This window comes from Callorhinus ursinus, unplaced genomic scaffold (assembly GCF_003265705.2).
Source record: "Callorhinus ursinus isolate GAN/ISIS: 27379988/994484 unplaced genomic scaffold, GSC_fseal_2.0 scaffold6, whole genome shotgun sequence".
NCBI classification, from domain to species: Eukaryota; Metazoa; Chordata; class Mammalia; order Carnivora; family Otariidae; genus Callorhinus; species Callorhinus ursinus.
In genome coordinates, this window is record NW_027397068.1 from 2890454 (window position 1) to 2906784 (window position 16331).

Below are 16331 nucleotides of genomic sequence, written 5' to 3' on the forward strand. Positions count from 1 at the left end.
AATATACATATATATATATGTCTCCCCATATAAATATAAGAAATGATTTTCAGCCAAAAGTCTCATAAGAAGTTGTTGGAAAGAGATATTTAAAGATGGGGTGCCTGGGTGAGGCAGTCAGTTAAGCATCTGCCTTTGGCTTAGGTCATGATCCAGGGTCCTGGAACGAAGCCCTGAGTCAGGTCCCCTGCTCCTCCTCCCTCTGTCCCCCATCTCATGCGCACTCTCTCACTCTCTATCTCAAATAAATAAATAAAATCTTAAAAAGAGATATTTAAAGAGATTTTCATACTGAATTGGTTATCCAACATTATTATTGTTGCTCTTTCTTTTTTCCCCAGCACTAAAATGAATATGGAAGTAGAGAATATTTGAAAAATGAGAATGAGAAAGGGGGAACAATAAATACTACCCTTCAAATACAACTGCAAACGTTTGGTCTATGCATATTATCTTTTCTTACAAGTTGATTTAAATTTTTAAAATCACATTTGTTGATCATACTATATATACCATTTTGTACCCTGCTTTGTTCTCTAACAAAAATAGTTTCCATGTCCTTAAGCTTATTTTTTAGAAGTTGCATCTTCTTCCCTTGGGTGGATTATTATAATTAACTTAATCATTCCCTCAGTGTGGGCTGTTTAGTTTGTTTCCAGTCACTTGAAATAGTAGTTTGCAACTGGCAAGCTGTTTTGAAGAATGCATTAAATTGAATGTTATTTCATAAAGTACATTGTCATTTAAGCCCTTCCACTCTTTTTCTTACCCTTAGGGTCATTTTTCTTTCTTTCCTTAAGAGTCTTCTGTCAAATAACAAAAATATTTTGGGGTGTACTGTTATCAAGATATGAAGGGTTATTGTTGGTGGCCCCAGAATCTGGGTTCAAGGTGAAGAAAAAAAATCACTTGGTGAAGTGAAAACTAGTAAAAGTTAAAACAAGTTGAGTTTCTCAGGGCTCAGGGGTGCCCAAAGTCATAGAATAAAGATTGCCTATCTGCCCAAAGCAGCATTTGGCTTGAAGATTTTGAGTACATTGCAAAACATTTTTTAATAGCCAAAGAAACACTGGTATATTATGGGGCAGGATGCCTGATTTCCATGAATTTTTAGATTGAACAAGGCTTCAAAGAAATTTCACTTTTACAGGGGCTACCTCAAAATGTATCCTCCAGTGTTCTAGATCAAGGGTTGGACCACCTGGCAAATACTTTAGTCTTTTCAGACCACCAATTCTCTGCTACATCTTTTTTTTTTTTTTTTGGTTTTCTGTTTTGTTTTCTAACCATTTAAGAATGTCAAACCATGCTTACTCAGAGGGCCCCTCCATAGTTTACTCCCCTTCTAGATGGTCCAATGTTGCCTCCACCTCCCAGAGTTCTTTAGTGGTCACATTTGAGAAACACAGGATTAGCTGATTTCCAAGTCTCCTCTGTGAAAATAAAGTATATCCTCTGGCAGGATGGAGTAGAACATGGTCATAGAATTTTGTCCTATGTTGAAGCCTGACTTGCAGTAATTTTGTGTTACTAGAACTCTGGTTGTTGGAGTCAATAAGGAAAAGAAGAAAAGGAAAGCTAAAGTTTAAAATTTTCATTATTCACGGGAGATTGTGCTCTGTCTCTGTCTCTAAAATATGGATGTTATTTATGTAGGCTTAATGACTACATCATCTACATGATAGTAAGGCAAAGCCCTGAAAGTTACCCCAAACTCATTTTCCTCACCTCAATACCCACTTGGTTACCAAATCCTGTAATTTTTGTCTCCTATGTAATTCCACCCTGTTTCTCTCTCAGAACTCAATTCAAATGGGCCTTGTTATTGAGCTTTCTCTAACTAGGGCTCTGGTTATCACTGCCCCTCCCCTAAGCCCAGCCAACCTGTGCCTCATTCCTATTATGACCTTTATCTCATAGAATTTTTTTTTCATGTCTTTCCCTTCTGAGGTTCCTTGTGTTCACCTCAGCAGGCTCTGTGGCACATTTATCTTAGTCTCTGCATAATGCTAGGAACCCAGAACATACTTACCAAAAATTGGTTATGTGAATGGGTGACTAGCTACACAGATGTTTTCAGCTGAACAGGTAGCTAACCTATTCTGTTGGGTCCCGCCTTGTCAAAGTTCTGAGCATTTGCATTCCCATTTTATTACGAAAAGTCAGTTAAATGTCTCAAGAAGGAAGCTCACTGAACCTTCTTCTAAATTTTACAATGAAATCTATTGGGAAAATCACCTCTATTAGAAACTCACCTATCCTACAGGTAGAATTTTCTTAAGAAACTTAATTTTGAATTTGAAGATCTGTATTCCAAGGCCTCCTGTCTAAAAGATAACTTATCTAATCAAGGAAAATCTTCTTCAGATGGTTTTACTGTAAATAATCTTATATGACATCCTCACAGATACTAGGAAAGGAAAAAAACGAGTGGTGGGGAAGGGGTGATGTAAATTCCTCTTTATCACTTGCTGATCAGCTGTATGCCCAGAAGCATAACAATTTAATTAGATATTCTTTGCGGTTTTCTCTCTTTTATATAACTGTAGTTTTTATTCTTCCGTCTATAAATGTTTAATCTCCCATTTTCACCTCACTGAGATGTTTGCTGCAGTATTCTACAGTGATGAATCCCTGGGACGTGTCTTTCATGAAAACGATGGCTTGTGCCGTGAATATTGAAAACCTTCATCCAGACAGGCTCAGGCTGCCTCAGTTGCATGTTTCATGGTGTATCTTAAATAGGGTCCACACTGGAGGTTTTCTTTCGGTTAAAATGTTTCTCTTTCTGAGCCTTAAGCAGTTAGAGTTAATGAAAAGAAAACAAAACTGTTAAGACACTAAGGCCATGTTATTACTATCAATGTTAACACAATAGAGGAGTGTCAAAAGTGAAAAGTCACTTTCCTCTGCCCGGCTATCTGTGCCCTCCCTTGGACTCCCAAGCCATAGCCTCTCCTGTGAGGTTCTGCTTTGTAGTTTTCTTAGTTATCATCAGTCTGCGCCTATATTCCTGGATTTAAAGCTTTAGACAGCACGTTTTTCTTTGAAAGATGAAGAGAAATCTGCATTCTTAATAGCTTCTCTCATTTCTCCCCCATGTTGATTCACACACACAGCATTGCTAAAGTTTATACGTCACATTCTCCTCTGTGACTGTAATAATTATTATAAAATATAATATATAAACATTTATTTTGTTATAAACCTATAAATGCTAATCTCTATAGAGCTGTTTAGTTGTGTGCGCAGTCATAGAGGGGGGTATATTATCCTATTTTACTAAATCCCTGTGGCTTAAAGGAGAATGACATAAATGTAAATATCCACGAGATTCTCTTAATTAATTTTAGCCTCTTAACTACTCTGGGTATTTCTTAAAATGTTATTGCTGGTTCCTTTTCCTATGTTTAACACAAAATTTTTTTTTTCCATTCAATTTCATTTGGTGCTTGGGTAGATACATGTGCTTGCTCTGCCATCTTGTACCAGCATGGTCAGAAATGTTAAACAGGAATTAGGAATTTAAAATCCTCAGCTTTGGGCTTACCCATATTTTTGGTGTTTGGCATAGAAATTGCTGAATGAAGCTGTTTCAGAATCTTACATACCCTACCAAGATTGGAACTGTCAACTATTTTTTCCTTCTATACCAAGATTTTATAAAATAGAACATAGCATTCATGGTCTTTAACCACTGCATCAAGATACTCTGCTCAGAGGCTACCCTCAGGCTTGAAAAATTTTAAGAAGGAGCCTCTGCTCATTTTTTTAGCTGCAGCAGTAGTAACACTGATCATCTTAGAAAGAATTTAAGATTTTTTTTTCTTCTTTTGGGTAAACCAAATTTGCTTTGGCTCAGCTAGGACCGATTGCTGCCACCATTTCCTTATAAGCCATGTATTGTTTTTATTCTCCACAGCCTCCTGTTTGGATATGCCCTTGGCATGTAGAAATAATACGGGTCTGTCACTTAATTCTCATTGACGTAGTGTGGGAAGCGATGCAGCGTAGCAGCGTGGCTGCTGTGGGTTTTCCTCACGGTTCTCCTAGGGAACACTGAAAGGGCAAAGAACTTCAAGGTCTTTGTCTCAAATGCTTGTCTAGTCCATAATAGTCTCATCATGGTGTACGGGTAATGTGCTTATGTGAGTTCTGTGGAAGAATGAGGCTATTGTACACTTTACCTGTTGTAGATTTTATCATGAGCTTATAAATTTTCTGACACTGGTCTTCACTTGAATGCAAACAGAAGCATAGGTGACAGAAGCTTTTGTTTTTTCCTTCTTAACGGCTGTTCAGCTTGCTTTATTTTTCTTAAAACTGCAACAGTTAGATAGATGTTCCATTAGTAATAGTGCTCAGTTATGTTGATACCTACGTAGTCCAGAAATTTCTCTTTTCATAGCACTAGAAACAAAGTGAGTTTTCATCTTTTGTCTTATATGTAATACAAATGTACCAGCTTCTGAAACTGGGCAATTTTATCTTGAATATGCCTTGTATATTTGTTCTCTTCTCCAAAGGTAATATTAACTGATCATTATATTGTATAGTTACAGAAGGTTGATTGTGCTGAAATGTATAATTTGCAGATGTGTATTTACGGACACTTCAGAGAGAGTGTCTTTGACTATAAGGAATTCGGCAAGCCTATTTTGAAGCTTTATAGTGAGTTTTTAAAATACAATGCTTTTAACCTTTGCAGTACAAACCTTGATATATTTTTAAAAATAGAAGCCTGATAAGTGAAATGAACTTGATAAGAAAACAGATCTTTCTCTTTTATTGGGGAATGCTTAAGGCCATAAGAACTTACATCTTAATAGGATGTGATTTTAAAATTTCTAATACAATTTTACACTTAAATTATTTCAGTCATACTATTTAATTTATTATCTCTAAAAGGAGGGATTAACTAGTAAGAAATCCTAGATTTTAAATTATCGACCACCTACTCTTTGCCTAAATATGACAAAAAAATAACAAAACCTTTTACACTTTGAGATTCATCAGACTTTTAAATATCAAAAAATAAATTTTTTCTTTTAATTTTTAAAAACCCGTTACTCAGATTATGTTACTAGCATGAGATTACCTAAAACATGACACATCAGTCATTAATTGGCAAACACAACTCATTCATCCACTTGACAAATATTGGTAACCTGGTGTGTGTCAGGTACTAGTCTAACATTCATTTTTAAAAATTAATGACTTTAAATTATTCCACTTTTAAAGTTAATTACCAAATCTTATATACGTTGCTTTGAAAGGAGTTAATTACCTGAAGTGACAATTTCTTAAACTGTTGGGAGGATCCAATTCAATATTCAGGTAAGAAGCCCCCTAGCCATAGTGATGTTAAAGACTGAGAAAGTAGGCATTGAACAGGATTATTTCTTGAACCCAGATCAGTGAAATGGCGTTCAACTATTTGGAAATACCTTTGTTGCAAAGAATATTTGTAACAACATTTTCAGTTCATAGGATTTTGCCTAAATTCTGTTAGACCTGTATTATTTGTGACATAGTTTTTCTTATAAAAAACTGTAAAATTTTCCATAAAATTGTATGAAATCTGTAATATCCTAGAGTCACTAGAAACTTCCAGCTGCCCAGTTGGTATCTTCTTCAGTTAGATGTCTCATACAGTTGCTCCAACTGAACATTTTGAAACAGCTTCAGCCTTCCTCTCACATCTGCTTTTTCTCTGGTCTTTCCTGTCAAGTTACAAAGGTCAGTTCCACAGTTGAGTATGATCCATTCTTCCTCCACAATCTATCTCCAGTCTGTCTACTTTTCTCTGTGTCCATTATCATTGGTCAGGTTCAGGCTGCCACCATCTTACCTGGATTACCACAATACTCTTTTGACTTGTCTCCCTGCTTTCCTTCTCGTTGGCCTGTCTCAGCCATTCTCCACACAGTTAACTTAGCTATTTTCTTTCTTCCTTCCTTCCTTCCTTTCTTTTTTTTTTTTTTAAGATTTTATCCATTTATTTAGAGAGTGCACATGTGAGCAGGGGAGAGGGGCAGAGGGCAAGAGAGAGAATCTCTAGCAGACCGCCCCCCCCGAGCGTGGAATGCAATGTGGGGCTCGATCCCAGGACCCTGAGATCATGACCTGAGCCGAAATCAAGAGAGGTGGATGCTTAACCGACTGAGCCACCCAGGTGCCCCTAACTTAAATATTTTCTTAAGGGAAACTAGCTCATTCTGCTCCCTTGCTCAGAACCTGTACATGATTTCCTTTTGTACTTAAGATAAAATTCAAATCTCTTTCTTGGTTTGATACAGTCTGGCATATGCTTGTCCCTGTCAGACTTGCCAGCTTCCCTCTTCATCAGTGCTGTTTTCTGTCCTGAATGCCCCTGTCCCATCCCTTTGCTTGGTCAACTCTTCTCCCCCTTCAGATTTCAGCTTAAAAGGTTAAAAGGCCATTTTTGAAGTACGTTTTCTGCTGAGCCTCCCTCTTCAGATGGTTACTCCTTCTCATCAGGTCAAGAAGGCTCTCTCTGGTGGTGCACCGTATTAGGCCTGCTCCTAAATTGCAGAGGGAGCTACCACCTGAAGATCTATGGAAGGAGCAGGGAGTTGAAGGCCCGAGGCTGAGATGATTGTGAATTAAAATCAAGCTACCTTCAAAACCACATGAGACTCAACTTGCTAAAGCATTTGAACAAGAGAGTCTCTATACAGAGTGAAATAACTTAAAGATTTTTTCATCATTGAGGCATCCTTTGCCAGAAGCAAATCTCCATTCTCTAAGTCATGGACTCTCATTTAGATTCCTAGACAGGTTTCAAAAATATTTATGCTGCCATTGGCTCAGCTTGGCAGCGGATTCATTGGGGCTCAGTGACTGATATACAGGGTGCCCTATACCTGGTTTCCTCTTGGCCAAGAAGCATCACAGAGTCCAAAAAGCATTGATTTCAATGTCAATGAGAATTGGCCCCAAATCTTAGCTCTTTCACGGATTGCCTGTTAAGTTTGGGCAAAATATTTTTTTGCTCCAAACCAGTCTCCAACCTGGTGGTCTGTGGTGGGTATTAAATGAAGTACTGATTATAAGGCACCTGGCACAGAGCAAATGGCTACAAATGATTCTGATCAATGTCTGCTTACATTTATCCTTCGGATAAAGTGATCAAAGGGACTTCTACCAAATTTTAAGACTGCTCTACCTCAGCTTAGAAACCATAGAGTTATATCTAGGCAAACATTTGAAAAGAAACAATTGATGAACACATTGACCAGAATTCCTTGTTGGTCTCTCTTGTGAAAGTGTGAAGAAAAAAATGATTCTGTGTCTGAGGCAAAGATAAATGTTACAGAGGATATAGTTTCCTCTAGGTTTTATTTGATCTTTTTATTCTCTCTGAAGACATAGTCTGAAATAATGTGGAAAACTTCAAAAGCAGAATAGAAGCACTTGTACTGACACATGGAGACTTTTATGGCTTTCTGTTTACCCAGTGATTTTTTTTTTTAAATCCCTAGATAACAAAATACAAAGAATGGAATTGGGAGTCAGCCTTTCATATTGAAGCACTAGAAGTAAAATCTTTGATCACAGTGATTTCACACAAATAAATGTTAGTTTGGCCCAAGAGGGAAAGGGAACGTGTTCCGATTTCACTGGTCTTGTCAGTGTTTTACATTTTAATCCTATCACAGGCCTTGCATTAAAAACATGGTACACGCATCGTCATCCTCAGAGAAATTTTTATGCTCAAGCAGAGCAAATCCAGTAGATTTATGTAGCCCTTCCCTGGCCTGCATGTTGCAATGGTACATTTTCTTGTTTCCATAAAGAATTTTTCAAAAGCACCAAATACTGATAATTGTTTGCTTTTTTTTTTTTCTTTTCTCTTCCTCTTTTTTCTAGGATTATGACAGTTTTTTTGAAGCAAAGGAAAGCAACACGGTCTATTCATTCTTAGGCCTGAAACCACGATTGGCATCAAAGGTAGGTAAATCTTTTCTTGTTTTAAAATTCATCTTTCTTGAATTGTCTCTAGGGGTTGAGATTGAAGGTGTTAGAGGAATGCATGTGTAAGTCTCCTAAATTTTTAAATTTCACTCGCTCAAATGCACAGTCAGTGACTGCCCGGTGTAAAAATGCACAAAGAAGCCCAGGGTATTTTCCTCCAATTTTCAGTTGTTGTATATTAGAGTTTATTTTTATCTATCATTTATTTTATTTAAAATCTACACCCCCCCTTCTTCCAAGAAGAATTTAAGGTAGTACGTGCTTTCTGTTTTAAAGTGCAAGTTTACATTACTTTACATTTTTTGAAATAGCAGAATCAAAGCTATATCTTTAAGGTTTTTTGCACATTTAATTCCTTTACATTGGAAGGGAGATGGTCTGTAATAATAAATGGTCAACCTTGAAAAAAAAACACTATAATTCCTAAACTAAATCAAAATGTTTTTTGAAGCTACTTTATTATGTTATATGTCTTCGATGGAACATAAAAGGCTCAAGCTTTTCTAATATTTAGACCAGAAGTTATATGTATTATTACAAGTTATATGTATTCTATGTATTATTATTGTGAAGCGTATAGATTCACTTTCAAAATAAAAAACAGAATTTCTTTATTAAATAAGGTAATATTTTGATTATTTCCCCCTTTAAAAATATTATTTTCTTCTGATTATGAAAGTAGCCTTATTTAGGAAAGGTTCATTTAGGAAAATACCAAAGTATAGAGTAGAAAATAAAAATCAGTAGAAAATAAAATTCCACCACCCAGAGATAAGCATATTAACTTTTTTGGGGGTATTTTCTTGTTATCTTTATATACAAGGCAGTTGTATATATTCAATTCAAATTGAAACTGAATTCTAAAGTATCTATTTTTAACACTGAATTGAAATGAAAGTACATTACTGGGTACTTTGATGTCTGTCAGCAATAGGTCTTTTGAGACTAAGGATCTGTACCATTTCTGGAACACCTATGGGAGGAAAGCAGAGACTATCAGTAAAATAAATTATACACCAGCACCCGCAGTTCATAGCTGATGTGAAATCTTGCTTTGTTTTTACATTACTAAGTCCACAGATGGTTGTGGGTGGTTTCCATGCATATGTTTTAAACAGTGGCAAAACCCACACATATAATATTTAAAGGTTCTTACAACTATTTTTATAAAGATGGAACATTGGAATACTTGTTAGGAAAATTGTAGTATTTTTATAACATATTTCATCCAAAGATATTAAACAATCCAGATTTATCTTCAAAGACCTGGAAAAAACATGGGTAGGAGTAATCTAAAGGATGCATAAATCTAGTGGACATCATTATCTATGCAAAAACCTTAAAAAAAAGATACTGTGTGCTTGCCATCTTTGTTCTCATTTTTCCCTGAAGATGTAGATTCCTTAGAGACTCTGAAGGCTGATTTTTTTACTCTTTAAAAATATTTATTCTCTCATAAATTTCCCAGGAAGCCTATAATCCATAAAATATGCATTTTCACATGACTTGTGGTCACAGTATTAAAGTTGGTCTTCTGATGCCACTGACAACTACTTGATTTCAGTAGACCGTTCCAAGGGCATTAAAGGCTCTGGGCAACCCCACCCATTCAGTGCACCATATTCCAGCCCCTAAGTCAGTGGAACCAGAGTGGAAGTCCATGGTGCCAGAGTGTTTGTGCAACCCCCTCTCATGAATCATTCAGGGCTGTAAGGGTTAATAGCAACTAACACTTTGCATAGGAGAAAGGTGAAAATATGTTTAAGAGCAATTCAGCTTCCCCCCCCCCCCCCCACTTACTAATTTTTTTACCTTGGTAGTGTGTATCCACAATCCACACTCAAAGGCCTAGACAGAGTATTCCCATGTATAATGTACTAAAAGATGGAAGCCCCCTTTTCTCCTTTCCTTTCCCTCACTCTCTGCAGTATACGTACATAAACAGTAGGGCTAGAAAGCCTGCCAACAAACATATAAACACCATTAGCATCTGTAATTGCTCATACACAGTGAGGAGAGAGTAGAGAGATGGTAGAAGAGCGTTCACAAGCCCAACAGGCCCAGGTATAAGGTAGACTCTGGGCAGTTCTCAAAAATGGACAGGGCAGAGGAAGATAAGAGGTCACCAAATGGTGGCCTATAGGCCACATTGGCTCTGGATGCATCTCTTCCTACACAGAACTTTGAAAAGAATTTAAATGGGTTGCTAATATTTAAAATACAGATTTCTCACTTTTCTCAAGAAATTGAAAGTATGGAAATCCTGGGGGAGCCCACTTCCTCCTTTGGCTGGTTGGAGCCAGTAGAAGCCAACCCACCATGGTACATACCTAAGAGAAAAGGAGGCCTTTTCACCAATAATTTTCAGGTAGAAAATCATCAAGTTTGTTGTTTAGTTAGACTTAAATCAGGGCCTGGAGCAGAAGTTTCTGCTTTGGGATCCCTGCCTTTCAGGGGTGATATTCGAAATACTGTAACAGCTAGTAGATCCTGGGCACTGACCAGCCAGAGCTAGCTTGAGCATGTCTCGGAAGTCCCCCCCTCCAAACCCCGCCATGGCAGGTATCTGTTTAGTGGCTGAAACATGGAGCTTTCCTGGGAGGAGGACCAGAGGTGGCCCTGGGGGAATTGGGGCAGCAGCTTATTTACCAAGAATTTTGGCCATACTGGTGCTGTTCTTCAGCTCTGGTTGCCCTCCATAGGCCCCAAGTGAAGTACCTACACACACCCCACTCGCCTGGGTACGAGGGGAACAGTGCCTCTGAGAGGAGTCTCAACAGTCATTGGAAACATGTGGCTTCCTTTCCACTTTGACATTTGGCAGGTTGGGTGGCTGTGATTGAAATCTGTGCTGCTCCTGGAACCTAGGATTTGCTGTCATCAATCACATGGGGGTGATTTATTGTGATTTCCAACATCTCCATTCCTGACATTTAAAATACCATCGCCAGGCTGAATTTTCTTGTCAACCCAATGCAACAGCTGACCTTTTTTTTTTTTTCTTTTTTTAAATTAATAGGCAGAACCTTAGAGAAGACAAGTGGAAGATAACGGAGATGCATTTTGGAGTGCCCCCTGGTACTCAGCACACACCTGCTTACCTAATGCGTCACTGTGACTAAAGCCACGTGCATCATCAGTAACTTTGCTTGCCATGGAAAAGGTGTTTTTGGAAGACATGGGTATAATGGGATTGCATGATTGCTTTAAACCAAATCAGGACTGTGGTGGTTTTTTTCTTATTTTCAGGGTTGCCTGCAGTTGCCTCATTCACCTGGAGGTACTCTAACCTGTTACAGGTGTGCTTCCTTAACGACTAAAAGATAAATGGGTAGCACCATTGGAAGGAAAATGTTGGATCTGCCCTAGGTTGTAGCTGATGCCAGTATTGCTCAGACCTGCCTCTCTTTAAGCGGCCTGGGTTGTATCCTTGAAATTAGTTTGCCAGACTCTTAGAATCTTTTGATCAGACAGAAAAAAAAGCAATGCTGGTTGACAAAGGGCTGAAGATTTTTGCTGCAAAAGTCACAACCATCACTATTCTAGTGCTTTGTAATAGCACCTGTAGAAAAAGATGCTCCAGCCTCCTTTGGCGGTGGACACTCTTATTCCATAAATCCTCCAGACTCCTACAGATGTTTCCAAAAACCACTGTCGCAACATGTGTGATCAGGACCAAGTTACAGGGTTAAAAATAGTTGGTGTTTTGGAAAAGAAAGCGTTCTTCATCTCTTGCAAGGGAAAAGTTTCATTTAAATGTAAAAGACAGCGTAAAAGGTATATTTTAGGAGGTGAACTAATTAGATAGTAAATTTAGAGGGAAATGATCTGACTCCTATCTGAAGGGATTTTCAGCTCTAGCAACTTATTTATGCACAAGTAACATATTTTTAAATGCAGCTTCCCTAACAGGTGCTTATTCTATTTTGTGAATGGATTATATATATATATATTTTTTTTTTTTTGAGAAAGGAAGATCTTGGTTAGATATCTTTTGTGAGCCCTTGATGAGGCATATGAAAAGATACTAATATTGGGGTACAGTTTCATTTTTTTCCTCGGTTGCTTTTCACCGGACCTCTAACAGCTTGCTCTTATTTCTGGCCAATGTACAGTCCCAGATTTTTCAGAGTACTGCAGATACCTGTTCCCATTCTATACATGGATACCAGTGAGCTTTCAGAGCAGTGTATTTGAGAAAGGGGCTGTCAGAGAATATCTCTGAATTGTACTTGGCACGCAGAATCTCTACTCCCTTTGGACCAGATGCTGAACATGTCGACTTCCTTCAGGCAGAGACTACTTTTCTCCATCCTTGTCCCTGCTTATGGTCTTTAGAGTTTGTAGTTGCCATACATAAACAGTCTTGAATAGGATAAATTCTTAGAGGGTTGCCTAGAATATTCTGCTTTTCTCAGCATCTTGATGCTGGACCTGCCGTTCAGATGCTGAGCGGGATGTAAGAAATTGAAAGGACATAAGAATGAAAGCCCTGTCCCCTGTGTTCTCTCACCCTCCACTAAGTAAATGCCGACCGCTCTGAAGGACTGGTCGAATGCGGGCGCTGAAATCCCAGCCTGAGATTTGCAGCCCAGGACTACAACCAGAAGAAGAACATGCCACAGATTTCAACTTGACTGGAACCGATACATGATCCACAGTTTTCTCTCCAAGGAGAGCTGTTGTGAAATCATGGGTATTACTGCTTAGTTGGCATTAAATAAGATCCAGGTCAAATTCCATTTGAGAAATCCCAGGGACTATCCAGGAAACTTTTATTTTGAACTGGATATTGTGTTTGAGTAAATGTGTCTTCTGATAAGACTTAGAATTTCATTTGCAGATACAACAATTTTAAAAATTTAATGCTACAGTGATCTAACTTACATTTAATCTGCTCTTGCTGATGAGCACCAAGAGCCAACTTGGTAAGATTGAGGCCTTGCAAGTTAAATTCTGGGGTTGGGGGATCAACATGATACTTGCTAGACAAAGATAGCTGTTCAGATTTGTTCATCTTAAAGCTTTTGCATTACTGTGGTTATCGCAGGACCAGAATGGTTCTTCTAAACAGACTAGATGGATGATTTTGCTAAATTGCTACCAGTCACACATCGTCGACATCGTCTTCCCCTCAGCTCATTATTATTATTATCATTATTTTAAAATCAGCATAGAAAGAGGAGAGACCAGCCCTGGCTGGTACTGTGCTTGTTATGAGCGAGGTAGAAGCACACTGTGTGGCATTTGCTGCAATACCCAGGCTCTGCAGAGTACTGACATTTTGCCCTCTGGGAACACATTGTGTTTAGAGAATGCTGTCTCTTTTCCTTGTACTGTTTTACCAGCTAAATTCCAAACATGTAATGATTTCCTGTTCCTTTCTTTAACTAGCTGCCTTTAGATTTGAATATTCACAGTCTTAAAAACCTAGGAAAGAACTAGGTGGGAGTTACAGATGTAGATGTAATATCAAAGGCATTTCATGACAGAATTTTTATTTCCTGTAGTAGGCTTATTGGGACAAAGGAAATGTGCTGCTAAAAATAAAATTATGCCAGTTTAAAATTAGATAAAATACAGAGTGCCATCCTGCTAGGTATATGCAGACCAAAAGAAAATTTAGTTGGGGAAATACTTATTTTTCCAAATTCTGGTGTTCTGTTAAAATCAAAGAGGAGAAAAGGAAGATTTTTTTCTCTCTCAGGCTCTAATATATTTTAGATTTGTTTCTGTTTCATAGATTTCCTCCAGACACCTAGCTGTTTTTGTATTACATGAATTTAATAATGAACTAAATTTATTTTTGTCTTCTGTTATTGAAAGGTACCAAAGCCTCTTTCTGTTTGTTTTTTTTTTTAATTTGATTTTGCTATGTAGGGTTTTGCTTTTTCTAGAAATACTTTTCATTTAACAGCATTTCTTAAGTGTCAGGGCCCACTTTGATGTGCACAATTGTTTTTAGATTTCAGTGTGTATGCGTTTGTCTCTAAAGGTACTGGTGCAATCTCAGATTTTATATTCAGCATTAAAGAGAAATAAATTCCAGGGCGCCTGGGTGGCTCAGTTGGTTAAGCGACTGCCTTCGGCTCAGGTCATGATCCTGGAGTCCGGGATCGAGTCCCACATCGGGCTCCCTCCTCGGCGGGGAGTCTGTTTCTCCCTCTGACCCTCTTCCCTCTCGTGCTCTCTATCTCTCATTCTCTCTCTCTCAAATAAATAAATAAAATCTTTAAAAAAAAAAATAAAAAAAAATAAAGAGAAATAAATTCCAGAAAACACATAGTCTGAAAATGGAGTGTTTGTTCCCTACCATATCTTAATACCTTTTCTAATTTTAGTTCTGTGTTTGCTTGAAACCTTCCTGTTTAGTTGGGATGTTATACTTATACTCCCACTCATGAATCTCATACCCGAATGCTGCAGATTAGTTGTAAAAACGCGGACGGATCATTTGCCCATTAGAGGAGACAAACATGTATGTGGTCCTGTGTTGCATGTGTGTTGGAGGTGATCACAGAATGCTCTCAGGCAGTGACCAGGGCCAAGGAAGCATTAAATCTCTGGTTCCCTTCGTGGGTTCCAATAGATGATTGTGGTTTCCTGAGTACACCGAAGCCATGGACTGGTGGATTTGTTCCCTTAATTGGGTGCAAAAACCCAAGTACAGTGTAGCTGCCACCCTTAGATAGCAGGGCCCCCCTTGAGGCAGCCCTCTCTGAAAACAGAAGACACTTCTGAAGGCAGAGTCGGAGGCTGATCTTGTCACTGAACTATTTCAGACCTTAAACACCAAGACCGAAGGAGGGTAAAGGAGGAGATAAAAGAGAACAGGCTGTAAGTCTGAAGGAAATGTGCTAAATTGTGAAACCAAACAAGCCAGGTAATCGCTGCCCACTTATACCCCAGATTTTCAGTTTTCCTAGTTCTTCTAGAAATGCAGGTCAGGTTGGTTTGGTCATCCTTTCAATAAGCATGTGTTGAGCTCCTGGAATGTAATGGGTACTGTCTGAGCAGGACAGCAGTCTCTATCCTGAAGAAGGAGAAAAACAGAATCAGGGGCAGCAGTTACTGCTGAGTGATGAATGATAGAGTTGAGGTCAGTTCGTGGCGCTCCGTTCGTCATCCGGAGAGACGTTATGTGTAATCTTTGTTTGTTACAACCCTTCCAGGCTTTAAAATTATTTCATGCAATGGAATATATATGCATACATCTATACACACACACTAAAATATAAAGAGTAATAAACCCCTGTGTGCCTGCCACCAGCTCATTGCCTTTTCTTTGAGGCACTGAGTGCTCTTCTTGGGCCCTCTCCCATCCCTGTCTGAGAGTAGGAGCCCCTCTCCTGAACTCTGTGGATCATAGCCTTTCTCTCCTTTATCATTTTACCTCCTTTATCATATGTACTTTAAATAATAATAATAAGTGGCATATAAACTGTATTCTTCTGTCACTTTATGTTCATTGCAGTTGGGCATTATCATTTTGTAACAAATGTCCTGGTTTATTTTCATGGCTAAGTACTACTTCATTGTATGGCTGTATCACAGTTTTTCCCTTCTCCTGTCGCTGGATATTGAACTGCATCTTTCTTTGAAATAGAAAAAGGCAGTGTTGCTATGAACATTCTTTTATATGACTTCTGGTGCACATAACCAAGACTGGATGTATACCTTGAATAGAACTGCTGTGTCGTACAATAAAGCACATTATCAACTCTTAACAGATAAGGCCAAATTGTTTTCCAAAGTCATGGTACCAGCTTACAGTTTAACTGGTATCCTAGAATTTTCAGTACTCTAGATCCTCGCCAACGTTCGGGATCATCAGAATCAAATTTTTGCCAAGCCGAAAAATGTAAAATGGTATCTCATTGTGGTTTCATTTTGCACATATTTGATTACTAATAAATTGAACATGTTTTATTATGGTAATTCCTAAGTAGGAATTTGGAAATTCTTCTTTGTGTCTCTTACCTTTTTTCTATTGTTCTGTTTTTTAATTATTAATTTTTAAAGTTCTTAATACTTAACCTTTTATCGGTTAATGCTTATTTAACTATTAAAGAGAAACTATATTTAGAGTAGAAAAATCTTCTGAAGCAATTTCCAGAAGTATGAAAAGCATGTGAAACTTTCTTCTATTTGGAGAAAATAAAGATAAATGCATTTATTGTGTGTTCTTACTGTGTGCTGATTTTCAGCTTGTCAGCATATTATCCCAGAGAAGATGTACTTTGGAAAACCCTCTATGCTCTAGCAGGGTTCTTTCTTTGAAGCTATTTTAAGGCTCATCAATTCTAGTTATTTGGTAGGAGATTGTCACATTT

The 16331-nt window shown here is 38.0% G+C and overlaps 1 protein-coding gene across 1 annotated transcript in view; it reads left to right on the top strand.

The window, feature by feature from the left end:
* SH3BGRL2 (SH3 domain binding glutamate rich protein like 2) overlaps positions 1-14047 on the top strand; it is a 62151-nt gene extending 48104 nt beyond the window's left edge. Inside the window, exons 5-6 of the mRNA XM_073893525.1 lie at positions 7894-7974; positions 11018-14047. Coding sequence (XP_073749626.1) covers positions 7894-7974; positions 11018-11029 — 93 coding nt within the window. The 3' untranslated portion in view covers positions 11030-14047. The remainder of the gene's footprint in view (positions 1-7893; positions 7975-11017) is intronic.
* Positions 14048-16331: the final 2284 nt, after the last annotated feature.